Source organism: Plectropomus leopardus, chromosome 10 (assembly GCF_026936395.1).
Source record: "Plectropomus leopardus strain MGB_pleo_1.0 chromosome 10, ASM2693639v1, whole genome shotgun sequence".
In the NCBI taxonomy this organism is placed as follows: domain Eukaryota; kingdom Metazoa; phylum Chordata; class Actinopteri; order Perciformes; family Serranidae; genus Plectropomus; species Plectropomus leopardus.
In genome coordinates, this window is record NC_142185.1 from 27080087 (window position 1) to 27095364 (window position 15278).

The 15278-nt window shown below is 38.0% G+C and overlaps 3 protein-coding genes across 4 annotated transcripts in view; 2 read left to right on the forward strand and 1 right to left on the reverse strand.

Annotated features, from left to right (window-relative positions):
- Nucleotides 1-6917, forward strand: part of acod1 (aconitate decarboxylase 1) — a 31350-nt gene extending 24433 nt beyond the window's left edge. Inside the window, exons 1-5 of one of the 2 annotated variants that reach the window (XM_042494393.2) lie at nt 2322-2572; nt 2763-2924; nt 3939-4028; nt 4129-4328; nt 4916-6917. In XM_042494393.2, coding sequence (XP_042350327.1) covers nt 2561-2572; nt 2763-2924; nt 3939-4028; nt 4129-4328; nt 4916-5876 — 1425 coding nt within the window. In that variant the 5' untranslated portion in view covers nt 2322-2560 and the 3' untranslated portion in view covers nt 5877-6917. Of the gene's footprint in view, nt 1-2321; nt 2573-2762; nt 2925-3938; nt 4029-4128; nt 4329-4915 lie in introns of those variants that run through there. The other variant, XM_088083466.1, reaches the window with a different exon arrangement.
- LOC121948875 (glutamine amidotransferase-like class 1 domain-containing protein 3, mitochondrial) lies at nt 6914-9504 on the reverse strand. The gene is made up of 4 exons (XM_042494400.2): nt 9255-9504; nt 8324-8495; nt 7959-8157; nt 6914-7420 (listed from the first exon to the last, which is right to left on the reverse strand). Exons 1-4 carry the CDS (start codon nt 9447-9449, stop codon nt 7225-7227), a joined length of 762 nt encoding a protein of 253 aa, XP_042350334.2. The 5' UTR covers nt 9450-9504; the 3' UTR covers nt 6914-7224.
- Nucleotides 9505-10593: 1089 nt separating this feature from the next.
- cln5 (CLN5 lysosomal BMP synthase) lies at nt 10594-15202 on the forward strand. Its single transcript, XM_042494397.2, has 4 exons — nt 10594-10798; nt 11790-11964; nt 12999-13224; nt 14162-15202. Exons 1-4 carry the CDS (start codon nt 10695-10697, stop codon nt 14647-14649), a joined length of 993 nt encoding a protein of 330 aa, XP_042350331.2. The 5' UTR covers nt 10594-10694; the 3' UTR covers nt 14650-15202.
- Nucleotides 15203-15278: the final 76 nt, after the last annotated feature.

Consider the following 15278-nt stretch of genomic DNA (forward strand, 5'->3'; position numbering starts at 1 on the left):
GGGGCTGCACCTGGAGCGGCCAGTACAATTTGGCCTGTACCGCCCCAGGCCTGGAGTGTGTGTGTGTGTGTGTGTGTGTGTGTGTGTGTGTGTGTGTGTGTGTGTGTGTGTGTGAGTGTGTGTGTGTGTGTGTGTGTGTGTGTGTGTGTGTGTGTGTGAGTGTGAGAGAGACATCCATGTTTTGTCTCGTCCAGCATCACTTAAAGCAAGCAGCCACATCCCATTTGATTGTCATTTTGTTCCTTCCCTGTCTGACGATCATATAAATGCAGCTCACCTTCTGATGATGTTTAATAATGAAATAAATAAAAGTCAAAAGAATGTTTGGAAAATATGGAAAGAGTGACATCTATGGTAACTCTGATGGAAATGCAGCCACACATGTGAAACACAATCTTAACCATTTAACTGCCCTTTGGAGGACTAGCAAAAATACTCACTATTAAGGTTTCAGTTTTTTATAATGTAACCCTTTGAAACCTGTGCAGCTGGCTTGATTTCTTTCAAAAAATATGGTAAAAGGGTGACAACCAGTTTAATGAGAATAAGAAATGGCCCCAAATTAGCAAGAAGTGTTAAAAAGAAAAAAAAGTAAGAAAGAAAATGACCTTAAGAAAGTGATATTTTTCTGTAATATATTTTAAATATATAATTAAGAGAATTTCAAATCTATTTTTCTGGACATATTGAATTCATTTTGATCATATCTAATAATCCCCTCTAAGCTAATTTTCAGATAATTTCCTTGTCACCTCTTGCTCATTTTTTAATTTATTTTTTTTCAGTTTGCGGGAGATTTCTTGCCAAGATGCCCATCATATTTTTTCTGTGTTTATGAAAGAAATCAAAACAATTTCCTCAGGTCTCAGAGGTTTAGTTTTTAATTTCATTTCAGCTTAGTTTCAGTTTTGTTTTTATTCTTTAAAAATGTTTCGTTTTAGTTGATATTTATTTGTTTCGGTATTAGTCTTGGTTTTATTTTTACAGTTAGTTTAAAGGTCAGATCAGGTGTTCGGTTTGTGAAATCTCAGTCATGTGGACGCTCCTGTCTCGTAAACATAAGCACACACGTCTCCTCGTGCTTGTTCTGTTGACAGGACTGGAACTGAAAACATTTCCTGTATGATTTTATTTGATTTTACACAGTTTTGTATGTACATAATATCTTTTCAGTTTGTTTTTTAAATCTAGTTTAAAAAAATCACATCTAGTTTTAGTTTTGTAATTAAGTCTCAGTCAGCTATATAACCTTGTTTTTATCACTAATGATGACATTGACACTTTTTTTGCACCAGCCAAACAGTCCTTGGTTGTTGTTAGTGAATGAGAAGAAAAAATATCACATTTTGTGTCCCTAGGACTTAGGACTTTTGTTTTAGTATGTAATCAAAAGAGGTATTGAGAATCAAATCATTTTTTTCAGTGGTGTAGTGAAGGACATACTGTGGCTGTTACAAGTAAACCCACCAATCAGCCAAAAAGCTAGGTTAGAATACCTACTTCCTCCTAGTAGTACTAGTAGTAGTAGTACTGCACCCACCTCATCAACTAGCACGACAGCACTGGTTCTGTTGTACCAGTATTGTATTAAAGTTTAAAATGTTGGTATCGTAACAACTCTGAGACATGATATGATGCAACACTGTACTACTAATATACCTATTAGTATACAAAGTGTCTAAATTGTCACCATGTTGACAAACTATAACACGTAAAATGAACACGTGTATTTGTCAGTGACAAAAAGAATAATGTTCGATGATAATAAAACACTGAAAAGAGCAACAAGTACTTTTAGTTTTGATACTTTAAATACATTTTGCAGATAATACTTTTGTGTATTTTCACTGAAGGACTCTTTATGGAGTATTTGTAGATTTTAGTGTAGATTTCAAGGGAGGTGCAGTGGACACACCCATTTGAACTTGGGCATTTAAGAGTAGCAAAGGATTCTTCTTTACACAAAAAGACGTTTATGCCATAAATTTATGCAAAACGGCAAATCAGTAAAATGCTGATTAACACTAACACTAGAACCCCGTTTAATACGTCGCCCACCACCACCAATGTTGAAATGAAACCTTTGCCTTGTTTGTGGACCGCAATATTTCATCTTTCACATAGAAAAGGACCTGAGAACTGAGTCCTCCTCAAAGGTTTGGTCAGGGTGGTTCCTCCTGTGTCGACATACAAACATGAATGGGTCTATATCTGAGTTCACCAGCCTCTGGGGTCTAAAGCTGTCTTTCACACAGTCATCACAAACTTTTTTCAACACCACAGTTGAGGTCAGTGTTGCTGTTTAGTAATATTTGTTTCCCCAGCAGTTTGAAATCCAGCATATTTTTGTCATGTGATTGTCCGTGAGTGTTTTGGTGGAAACTCATTTCCCTGTTCAAAGAGGCGGCAGCAAGTCATTGTGAAAGTTCCCACTTCTCATCATGTCGACTTTTAGCCACTTTGGAAATTTGGCAGACCAGCCTTCGGTTGGTGTAGTTACCTATAAAAAGCAGCTGCGTTTGAATGTCCTGCCACTTGAAGACATTGTCGATCCGCAGCAATGCTACGCAAGGTTTGGCTGTTTTCTTTACATATTTTCTTATATTACATTTACAATCTGAGATTCAATTGAGGCACTTTTTGGAGAGTATTTTTGTGTTTTAAGACAATAGATGCTGCATATTTTAACTGATTACATCCTTAACAGCTGTAATGTCACGGTGGATGTTTGCATCTGACTAACCCCTCGTTCAACTTTCCAGGGTATTACAGAGAGCTTCGGAGCTGCTATCCATGCCCTCAACAGCAGCCAGCTGACAGATGGTGTGATTAACAGGAGCAAGAGGATGATGCTGGACACTCTGGGCGTTGGACTGTTAGGAACCAGGACATCTGTCTTCAACAAGGCTCTCACGTACAGCCAGGTATGCCCAAACGCTTGACTAGAGTGGAGATGTACTATTGTATATCTTCTAAAACATGGCAAATTCTTATCCCTTTTATTGCCTTTTTGTAGGAATTTCACAAAAAAACTTGACTAATCACCTGACATCTGAAGAATTGGACTAAAGTGTCATAATTACCCACTTTTCACCCTCTTACTTCAGTTTAATTCATTGACTAGACTCCTCCTCATGTACTTTTTGTGAAGGAATTTCTTTTCAGTTTTGTCATGTCTCTTTGGGTAGGTGTGAGCTTCTCATGCTCTGTCTTCTGGTTTATATTATGGAAAATGAAGCTCGTTCCCTGTACCATTTTAGATTTTCAAAAAATGCTTCAATAGAAATACATCTGAAAAGTAAAAAGATTTGATTGAAAACACCACAAGTATCTCTTATATTAAATTCAAATATGTTTTAATAATATCTGTCAGTCCTTTACAGTATATGTCTTTTTTCTAAAGTCACTCTCAAAGATGTTGAACTTAAGGAAAATGGTGGAGTGGAGTGTATGTTTAGGCAAAATCCACCCCCGGAAATACAAAAAACAAGAAAAAAAACTAAATTTGAGAATTTTGCACATATCTTTTTCTTGTGATTTTATTAACATTGTTTGTTAGCTAGGTTATTTATTGTGTTGATTGTAAACCAAGCTTCTCATTTTTTTTTCTTTCCTTTAGGATGTTGATATTATAGGTCTGCTTCCTGTGCTTCCTCAATAGGCCAGTTAGTCGATATAATCACTTGATGTTGCTTTTTGTTCATAATTTTGTGTGCTGGAACAGAAAAATAAGGAACATCACTCCTGAGCTCCATATTTAATTGCACACTTATCCTCTTTTTAATATTCTAATGTTTTTTTAAAGGCCTCCTCTGCACAAGTGTTGCAAATTAGCACTAAACACAGGGCATCTGGTTGTTGTGCATGAATTTGCTTTTCTAATGCTACTGTGATGTCCATATCAAGTAAACTATAACTAACTCATTGCCTGATTGCAGTTGTTCATGTCTGACGAGAGGAGCAGTGTTTGGGGTAAATCAGAGATAACGCTTCCTCCTCATTACGCTGCTTTTGTCAATGGCATTGCGGTAAGTTTGACCAAATATACCCATCATAATATATGGAAAACATAAGTTTGATATGGTGCTGGTCTGACATTTGATTATCGATTTTGGCCACATTGTTTAGGTTCACTCCATGGACTTCGACGACACTTGGCACCCCGCGACTCATCCCTCAGGAGCTGTGCTGCCGGCCCTGCTGGCGCTGGCAGAGACGCTGCCCAGCCAGCCGTCTGGGCTCGACCTGCTGCTGGCCTTTAACGTTGGTATCGAGGTGCAGGGCAGACTCTTGAGGTTCTCCAAAGAGGCCTACAACATCCCTGAGAGGTGAGATATTTAATCATATTAACATCATCAACATCAGACTGAGTTCTGGAGAGTGTTAATGTGCAGATTTTCTAGTTCATTTACGCTGGAATTATTTGAATGTTAAAGGGCTAATTCACCCAAACTGCAGTACTTCTGGTGGTATTTAGCCATGCACATATAGTTCTGCTTTTATTTGAGGTTTGAGAGGTGGATGTGGTGAACAGATTTTAATTTGTGGTACTCACAGAATTGACAAATAATATTCAACAGAAACACTTAAATTCATCAAAAATTTCGTTTGAGGTTGAGTAAGTGTTATAAAAATGATCATTTGGGGGATGAAGTAGTCTTTTAAGTCTAGGGTGATGTCCTGAAACTGCTTATTTAGTTGGACCATCAATATAAACCCAAATTGAATGAACCAGTGAATGAAACCAGTAAACTTTTAGCATTTGTACCTGAAAAATTACTTAAACATATTGATTATTTAAATAGCTGCCAGTTAATAAAAGAGATTAATAGACTAATCATTTAGCTCTGATCATCTGCAAATCATTATTAAACTCAAATATATCCTGATGTTTTGGTCATCTTCCTTCACTCAGATTTCACCCTCCTAGTGTTGTCGGGGTGATGGGCAGCGCTGCAGCCTCAGCTAAGCTCTTGGGTCTGTCCCCTGCACAGTGCAGTCACGCTCTGGCCGTCGCAGCCTCGTCAGCTGGGGCTCCCTTAGCGAACGCTGCCACACAAACCAAACCTCTCCATATCGGAAACGCTGCTCGAAGAGGCCTGGAGGCTGCTCAGCTGGCTCAGATGGGTCTGGAGGGGAATCCGGCCATCCTGGATATGAACTGTGGGTTCGGGGTTTACTACAAGGACTACAGTCCTTCACAAATGTCAGTTTCCTCTTCTGGAGACTTTAAATGGATTTTGGAAGATCAGGACGTGGCCTTCAAGCGCATCCCTGCTCACCTAGGGATGCACTGGGTTGTGGATGCGGCGCTGGCAGCCCGAGCAAAGCTTGAAAACACACTCGGGAACTTTGACCTCGGCCAGATCAGGCGTGTCAAACTACGAGTGCCTCCATCCAAGTACGTCAACTGCCCCTTACCTGCTACAGAGCACCAAGCGAGGCACTCATTCCAGTTCAACGCCTGCTCCGCGCTGCTGGATAACAAAGTGGCAGTTTCTTCCTTCAGTGACGCTCAGATTAATCGGCCCGCTCTGAAAAAGCTTCTGTCCAAAGTGGAAGTGGAGACGCCGAAAGATAACCAGCCCAGCTTTGACAAGATGTACTGTGAGGTGGAGATAGAAACACATCAGGGGCAGAGTTACGGAGCCAGATGTGATACCTTTTATGGCCACTGGAGGAAGCCGCTGAGTCAGGAGGACCTGGTGGAGAAGTTCAGTGTGAACGCTTCTTCAGTGTTGTGCTCAGAGGGAGTGGAGGGCGTGATCGATGTGATTGGAAACATCGAGAGAGTGAGAGAGTGCTCAGTTTTGGGGTCGTATCTGAGAATGACGAGTAGTCAACACCAGCAGATGTACAGCACAAGGCGTTTGTGATTATTCAGTATGAAGCTGGTGTAGATAAAACTCACACTCATCACTTACCAGCCTAAACATCATATAAACTTCCTGCGTCAAACGTTACTTGAATCATTTAGGCCAGAAATAATATTAAACCACATCATGAAAAAAATGTGTAGCCTATGTGTTGTATAGAAAAGTGTGAATATCATTTTGTAGTCCCAAAAACAGGATTTATATCTTGTTATCTGCAGGTACAGTTGAGCAGGCAGAATATGACAGCAGTGATCACTTTCTACATGATTGTAGTTATTGTTCAGTTGTTTCCACGGCAACGAGTGAAACAGACTGGAGGCCTGCAGTCTCTGCCCTCATGGACTTTAAGTGACGACAAAGAACACGCCACAGTACGTATGACTGAAGTCTGTGAGGGCTCAGTCTGGAGGTTGGACGTTTGGATTCATCCCACGTTCATGAACAGCACATCAGTCGACACTTGTTACATTTGTTATATCATTTCAAGGGTTTTTTGTGCTTTCATGGGTAACGTACAGTTTCTACTCGTTACATGCATACAGTAAGTCAACTTACTGTAAAACGCTTCGTTTTTATGTTTATTTCTTTAGGTGTAGGCATCAAACATCCCCAGTTAGGTTTAGAAAACCTAACTGCCATAGAGGGACTTTCTCGCTCTTAATACTGCATTAACTGCCAGCAGCGTCAGAAATAGCCGCCACTCGGTGCTTATCATACGCCCTGAAGAGTGACTCTGTGCGTCACTGACAAAGCGCGAGTAGTAGACAAGTTCTGTTGTTGCCAGGAGTCAGAAATAGCTGCTGCCCGATGTAGAACACACCGCTGCTAAAGTTGCCTCTGTGCGTCATTTTCTGACGCCAAAATCACTGACAAAGTGCCACTATTTGACAAGTTGGTTGTACAATACAAGATACTCAGATGTAACCTGTGTGAAGTCATTTAATATATATTAATCTTTTCCACAAGAATCATAATGTAAATATTTTATATTCACCTTTTTTATTCTGTGCATGAAGAAATAAAGAGGACTTAAACAGTTAACTTTATAATTTTATTGCATTTTTTTTTTGTACAATACCACAGCTGCTGCAGATTTTTTCAAAATGTGATTAGCATTGCCCTCATGATACCAATCCACTGCATCAGCACATAATCCAATAATATTGAGTCAAACAGAGATTTCTGTAAAATAAATCAGACCATGTTGAGCTTAATACTTCTACAAACATGTTTATTTCAAGAGTATCTGGAAGTGCTTTTTATCAAGTTACTTATCATAAGCTCTCTAAAACGACAGCCTTCCTAATTTTTCCTCTTTGTTTCCATCAACTTTTGAGTATTAGTACAATCATGCAAGTTTCAACACATCCTTCACCATCGCTCCGATCCCATCAAATATTTCGTGTATTGGAGCGTTGCACATGAACGCAGACGTGGTGACCAACTTGTTCTTCTCGTCCACGTGGCTCTCGCTGACGCTCTTACTCACGTGTTTGCAGCCCAGCTGGTTGATGGCCGCTGCAGTGTCAGTGGTGTCAGGATATCTAAGAGAGAGAGAAAAAAGCGGCCCCACAAAATTTTTTAGAAGGATTCAGAGAATCATTTGTAACATACATAAACAATATGTGCAGTGGAAGACATTTAACGTCATCTTAGGGTTGTCCTGAAAGACAAAGAGGACAAAAATTCAGGATGATAAATGTGTGAAAATGTAAAATGTATACGTCACAATTTGAATGCTGCCAACTACAGGACAAAATAATGAATACACTCAAATCCATATATTCATGCAGTTTCTGATACTAAATCATTTTTTTCATTGAGTATGACTTTTTGTCTAAAAAGCAACTACGTACTCAATTTTTTGTTCTTTTTTGAGATTCTAATATTTTCTTTGGAGGTGAAATTGCAAGTAGTTTCCCCTTGAAGTGGCAGTATAATGCCTTGTGTACAACTACTGCAAGTACAGTAATTTAAAAGTCATCACTTAAAGTCATTTTGCAGAAAAAAAAGTTTTTTCCATATTGAGACGTGTAAACCTGTGTGTGAAATCATCGTAGTGCTCAGGCAAGTTAGACTCACTTGTCGTCCTTCTCGATACCGACAGTGACCTCACAGCCAGGAAACACCTTGGCAGCCAGGACGGGTGAGATGCAGCAGAGGCCGATGGGTTTTCCCTCGCCATGAAATGCCTGCAGCGCGGCCTTTACCTCTTCATTAACGGAGCAGTCCTTCCCCTGCACGGCCCATGTGCAGAGGTTCTTCGCTGCCCCAAAACCACCTAAAATACATTGCAAAAAAAAAATTAGTCAGGTAATTCAAACACTCTGAAACGCTTTTATGTCAGATATGGTCAATTTTTGGCCATATGTAACATGGCCAAGCATGTAACAGCACAACAGGATGAGTTCCTCTTGGCGAAAGAGCAGGCTATCATGTCAACAAACCTGGGAATATAACAGCGTCGTGGTCCTTGACACTGAGTTTAGACAGATCCTGGATGTTTCCACGGGCCAGTCTTGCGCTCTCCACTAACACGTTTCTCTTCTCCTCCGATGGCGCGCCTTTCAGGTGGTTCACCACGTGCATCTGGTCCATGTTGGGAGCAAACATGTTCACCTGCAAGTGCATAAAGCAAAGGAGAAGACTGTTGATATTTTTGTCAAATTATAATTCCTTTAGTCTATGAATTTAAATACATAGTAAGAAAATATTAATCGCAAGTTCCTGAACACCAACATGATGTGACCTCATTGTTTGTTTTGTTAATGTTTAATAGCCCCAAAATATTCACTTTACAATTATATAAAGCTGAAAAAAACAGCCAATTATCTTACTGGGAAAGCTTTAACCAGATAATATTTTGCATTTTTGCTTGATAATTTGCTTGATCCACTTGTTTTATCAAATTCAGACTAGTGAAACCTCATATTACAGTTTTTTTTTTTCATGTAACAAGGACTGTGGATCACATGTAGGAGAGTGTGCTTTAAGGACCAATGGGGAACAATTAAAGAGACCAGTAACTTTTATGCACATGTGAGTATTGTTTTGAAAAAATGTGAACCCGTCGTTTAAAAGTCGTGCACGATTTGTGTAACTTAGTTAACCATAATCAGAGTGCATCAACAACAGTGGACGGCAGTTTGACCTCTGACCAGTCTCCAAATCCTGCAGCATGCGCATCCAACTTTCTATTGTCAAACACAATGAAAACAACCATAAAAGAGCAAAATTACAAAATATATCTCACTCTATCAGGCCACACTGGAAGCTACTGATGATAAGGGTTTGTATGTAAATGAAAGTACAGTTTCAGCACTTCCTATTATAAGAAATCTACGCAACACTTGCAGATCAGAGCTGCCTTAAACTTACACTTGCACCTCCTCTGCTCAGGTGCACGAGAACAGCGGAGGCCTCGTGAATCTCACTGCCGTCATAAACTCCGCAGCCCGCCAACACCACGGCCACGCGCTTAGCCATCTGTGTCGTATAATAACTTTTATTTACTGTCTGAATTGTCCTGAAAGTCAGTAAGTTGCGGCCACAGTGGTGCAGCAGGGGGAGCATGGCGGACTGTCAGCGGAGAGGACGCCTCCTTCTTCTACGGTTTCCTCCTCTGCAACAACCGGGTCTCGGTGCGTCAGCGCCGTCCTGTGTCTGAACCTGAGCACTGCTGCCGCCGACGTTTCTATAGATTTATCTCTTCTTTAAAAGATAAAAGGTATAAAAGAAGACTAAACACTGAGGAAAATTGATTCTGCAGTTAGACGTCGTTGCTAATATTTGCTCTGAAATTTAAATAATCAATTCTGAGGTTACAATTTCTAATACTACAGAAATAGAATGAATCTATTTCTACATGTAAAACCAAATAATTTAAGTGTGGTAAATTCTTAACATTTTCTTTATTTTCAGGTCATTTTGATGTTTTTACATCCGTGAAATAAGTTCTGAAATATAAGAAAGTAATTACATTAATATTATTTGTATATAATAAAGAGTTACAGTTATCTTTGAGTAATAGTAAGGCATTTTTTATATACTGACTTAATTCCAATATCTTTAGTATATTTTATAATAAATATTACTATATTTTTTCATTTCGAATTTTTAAATTAATATTTATCGCTGTAATATTTATTATTATCGTTATTATTATTGTTTTGCTGTTGTTGTTGTTGTTGTTAAATTAAAAAAATTTAATGTAACACACTATAAATTTAATATTTGTTATTACTGTAATAAATTCAATGTCATAACCTTATCGCTCTCTCTCTCTCTTTCATATATATACATATATATATACAAACAAAAATAAAATTATGAACTTTTTATATATATTTATATATATATGTGTGTGTGGTGTGTGTGTATGTGTGTGTGTGTGTGTGTGTCTTTTAATTTGTTATTCATGTATTTATTCAATATAATTCTGTCCGAGTTAGTCCTCTCCTATTGGAGCCAAAAAAATACACAAGATTTATGTAATTATTGTTTAAACGTATTTCTATGTAATATGTCAATTTATATCTTTCTTTTCTTTTTTCGCATTTTTAATTCTGTATGAATTTATTTCCACATTTTTCAATATAATTTATTTATTAATAAAAGTATTTCTTTATTTTGAGCAACGTTACCAACAACGTTACTTTCGCTGGAATAACTGCTGTCATGTGATTTCTTTTTTAAATTATCAACAAAACCACGTGACCAGTAATGAGGAAGTCCGTTCGGGAGGGGAGAATCATGGGAACGCTACCTCGCTAGGAGAAAGCTATCTTCCTCTTTTGTGTCAGTTTTTGGGTCTTTAACATGATTTACACAGAAGCTGTTTTGTTTTTAAACTTGCTGCTGTTTCTTCGTGTTGTTGCTCAGTCGGGGAATGACGGACAGCAGCAGTGGCCCATCCCCTACAGGTAAGACAGTAAACCCGCGTCTTCACGCTGTTTCTGCTCATTTAACCAGGAAATCAAGTATTTTTAGAGAGTTTAAACGTTTGAGTTTTTTTTTACCTAACTTTTGATCGACAAAGCGTTAAAATACGATTATTGTTGATTATTCGGTCTCACTGTGGACTTTGAGCTGATATGAAGTGATGTCTGGTGCGTTCACATGACTCTGGAAACTCTGGAAACTAGGCAGCACATGATTAATCTAATTAAAATAATGAGTGACACAACAAGTTTTGAACAATGAATGTTTTGAATTTTATCAGTGGTGGAAAAAAACAACCTAAATACTGTAGTGTGATTTTGAAGTGCCACAACTTCACCGATTATTTCCCTTTTCTGTTACTTTATACTTTTCTGTTACATTTCACAGGCAAATATTTTTTACTGACTTTCTTACTTTACATTTTTTTAACTATACATTCATACATGTATATATACTGGATTAAAACAGTTTTAATGTGGAGCTAAAACAATGTCTAAACATAAACTCTAATTTTTAAAATTGTATAAAAACATTATTTTGACGGGGTACAGGGATGAGAATGGGGTTTGACAACCACCAGGTGTTTACAGAAGTTACTTTGTTATTTATTTGGTTACTTAATATTTATTCTTTCCTAGTTTATTTTCCTCTTTTTATGTAAATAATTATTAGGGGTCGACCGTTATTGGTTTTTCAAGGGTGATACCAGTTATTAGTAGTTAATGAGACCGATAACGATATTTGGAATAGATATGCATTTACAATAAAAATGAAGATTTTTCATTCAGAATTTGGAACATAACAAACTACAACACAAAATTTTGTTTAAATGCTTTTAGCAAATGTTTAATCAAAACTGTAACTTTAAATGTCATATACAGAAAGTTCCCAGCAACTGTTTTTTAAAAAAATAAATATGCATTGCAATTCATATGCATTATTTAAGTGTTGTTCAATAATAAACATGCACAGACGGTTTGATCACCGCCCTGCTGTGGACTCCTACTGTGAAGCTCTCTACCCGTTCTGTCCCACTGGAGACGGAGATGGACGGATTCCTTACATGAGAGACAGCGATGTCATCTCAGTGTATCGACTGCAAACACCCGTTTGGGAATTCAAGTATGGAGATTTACTGGGAAAACTCGTGAGTACACAAACCCTCTTATTATCAGTTAAAGCATGTTGCTGATTTTTTTTTTCTCTGCAACACAACACTGAAGTCAGACTAAGGTCTGTAAAATTCATTAAATAACCTGGTGATACATAATGTCTCTGATAACAACCCCAGTTCCAAAAAAGTTGGGATGCTGTGTAAAATATAAATAAAAACAGAATGCAATGATTTGCATGTCCTTTTCTCCCTACATTTAATTGAATACAGTACAAAGACAACATATTTAAATATACCATCACTATGGATTTAATGCCTGAAACTTGTTCCAAAACGTTTGTTGGTAAAGTCAATATTTTCTAAGTATATTGCTCAGCTGTGGAATATAGGTCATAAAAGATTGCAAATCATTGAATTCTGTTATTATTTATGTTTTTACACAGCATCCCAACATGTTTTGAATTGGGGTTGCAGTTTAATTTAAGAATCATTGGACTACAATACAATATAAATGAACTATGCTGTGTGTGTGATGCAATCCAGCATAAAATTATAAAGAAATAAGAAAATATATAATTTTTAAAATTTTTCTCAAGGAGATTGTCTTGTATGTTTTTTTGGCTATTTTAATATAATTAGTCGTCATCGTTAAAATTTTCTTTGTAGTTTTGATTAAATTCAAAAATCTAAACAATTGTGGTTTCAGGATGAAATAAAAAATGCGTCACTGTGTAAGGTTTCAAATTGAACTTTATTTTGATTACATAAAGTATATCTGGTAAAATTCAGGTTTTGTCAGTGGAGGAAATTGTAACATATTTAAAACTAAATGTGGCCTCTAAAGGGTGAAATGGTCACCATTAGCATGGATATTCTTTATGTTGCCGATGATTATAATCTCTAAACTTAAGAAGATACAACTGTGTTGCTGTAGATGGTAAAATTGTGACATAAATAAACATATGGAAGTGCAACTTGCTACTTTATTCATAGACACACAGCTGTGCACCCTCTCCACGTCTGTCCACAAACACAGAGCCATTTTACTGTTTCTGTTCGGCTCACAGCACATCATGCATGATGCCATCGGGTTCAGCAGCTCAGAAACGGGGTCCAATTACACCATGGAGTGGTATGAGCTGTTTCAGCTGGGGAATTGCACCTTCCCACACCTCAGACCGGAGATGTACGCACCTTTCTGGTGCAACCAGGGAGCCGCCTGCTTCTTTGAAGGCATCGATGATTTACACTGGTCCCAAAATGGCACTTTGGAGAAAATAGGAGAACTCACAGGTAAAATGTTGTATTTTGCTCATAGAGTCCAACAGAAAATGTTAATATAGTATCACTGGATTTGTTTTTCTGACATCTAAGATCATACAGAGATAAGGCTGATGAGAATCGAAATGTTTAATTATTTCCAACATATCCCATTTAGCCCACGTTCCCCTAAAACTTCATAAATGCAGATATGAGTCAGATGTTGGAGACTTGGAGACATTGTCCTTCATTAATTTGTATCTTGTTCTGAGTCCCACATACACCTTGCTGGTGCTGTAAATACTCACTGATACACAACATTTGTATTTATCTGCCACTGACAACAGTACCCCAATAGTCCATTGTCAAAATATAACATGTATAATATAAGTCCATCTTTCTTATGTCATTTAATGTCCTGTTCCAGCTGGATTCAACCACAGCTGCCAAAATTAGAAATAATCTATTTACTAAAGGAATAACTGTCGTCAGCCACAAGAATCGTTTTTTTTTTTTTTAATGCAGATGATATTCCTATTTATAACCGAGAGCTCCCTCTTTCTCAGTGCTGCCTTTTTTGAATATGGAAAGTTGTCTTAAAGCCAAGTAAGTCAGTTGAATCAGTGTTATGTATTTTAGAACTGAAATAATTCCACTTTCTGGAGGCACAATAGCAAAGTGAGAAGGTTATGGGTTGACTAAGTTTCCTGTTTATAGTGTCTCCTATGCCTTCTTCCCAGTGCATTCTGGGAGTGACACCCTTGACTTAGAAATAAACAGCTTAGATGTAGAAAACTGACAGATACATAGTTAACTGACTTTAAAATGTTGCTCTTGTACTGTGATTAAAGCAGTTTTGTGACCTGTTCAAGCTTCTTTATAAATGCATATATACACTCTCACTTTGTTTGACCTCCTGTTTGACACTGTTCTGTCTCCGTTGTAAAAAAGGTTTGCTTTCTTTGTCCAGGGAACCAGTTCAATGACATGGCCCAGTGGGTCCAGGATGACAACGAGACTGGGATCTACTATGAGACGTGGACAGTTCGCTCTGACCCCAGTCCAAACGCCACAGTGTGGTTCGAGTCTTACGACTGCTCGCAGTTTGTTCACCGCACATACAGGAAACTGACTGAACTGGGAGCCAAACTGTCCAGCAGATCCCAAACCAACTACACCAAAATCTACCTGTACAGCGGAGAGCCCACCTACCTTGGCAACGAAAGCGCCATTTTCGGACAGCCTGCTCTGAAGAATCTGGCAGTGGACATCCGGAAATTTTACCACACGTTCAGACCACATCAGTCGTTTGCAGACTTTGCCTTCAGTCTGCTGGAGGCTTATAAAAAAGTCGTATTGGACAAGAGCTTCTACCTCTACTACAACTTTGAGTACTGGCATCTGCCGATGAAGCCTCCATATGTGCAGATTACATACGAAGAAGTGCCTTTGCCTTAACTTAAAACTTTTAATAGTGTTTTCATCAAGGGTCGCAAATAATAGTTTTCATTTTTGATTAATTTTTTTAAATGTCAAAAATGATGTCCAAAAGCCAAAGATACTACCAATAGTAAGAAACTGAGAAAGCTTATCTTCAAATTTCAGTTTAAAATTAGAGCATGTTTACTATTTTTGCTCGATGAGTGATTTAAAAACGATTAAACTTTTTTTAACCAGTGGACCATGGCCTAACCACAGACTCTATAGAAAGATGGACGACACGCCCTCCACTTACCCCCGCTATGCTGAAGTGAGGTTAAAATATTCGGGATACAGGCGTTGCCATCTTGTTAGTGTGATGTCACTGAGAGCCTGCATCTGTGCAGTAGCGATATCTGTGGTGGGTTAGTTGTGGTATATACACATTTGTGGTTGGATTTTAAATTCTGGTTATGAGGTTGGGCGCAACAGAGCAAAAAAAAAAAGAGTGCTGAACTCGCGTCATCACGGTGGTCTTACCAGGTTATGAATTTGTGTCCCTCATCAGCCAAAAAAAAAAAAAAGAAAACAATCCTAATCTATAGAGTGACTGATAAAATTTGAACATTCACTATCTAGTTGGTGGACCAAAGAGTTATTTTTGCAGG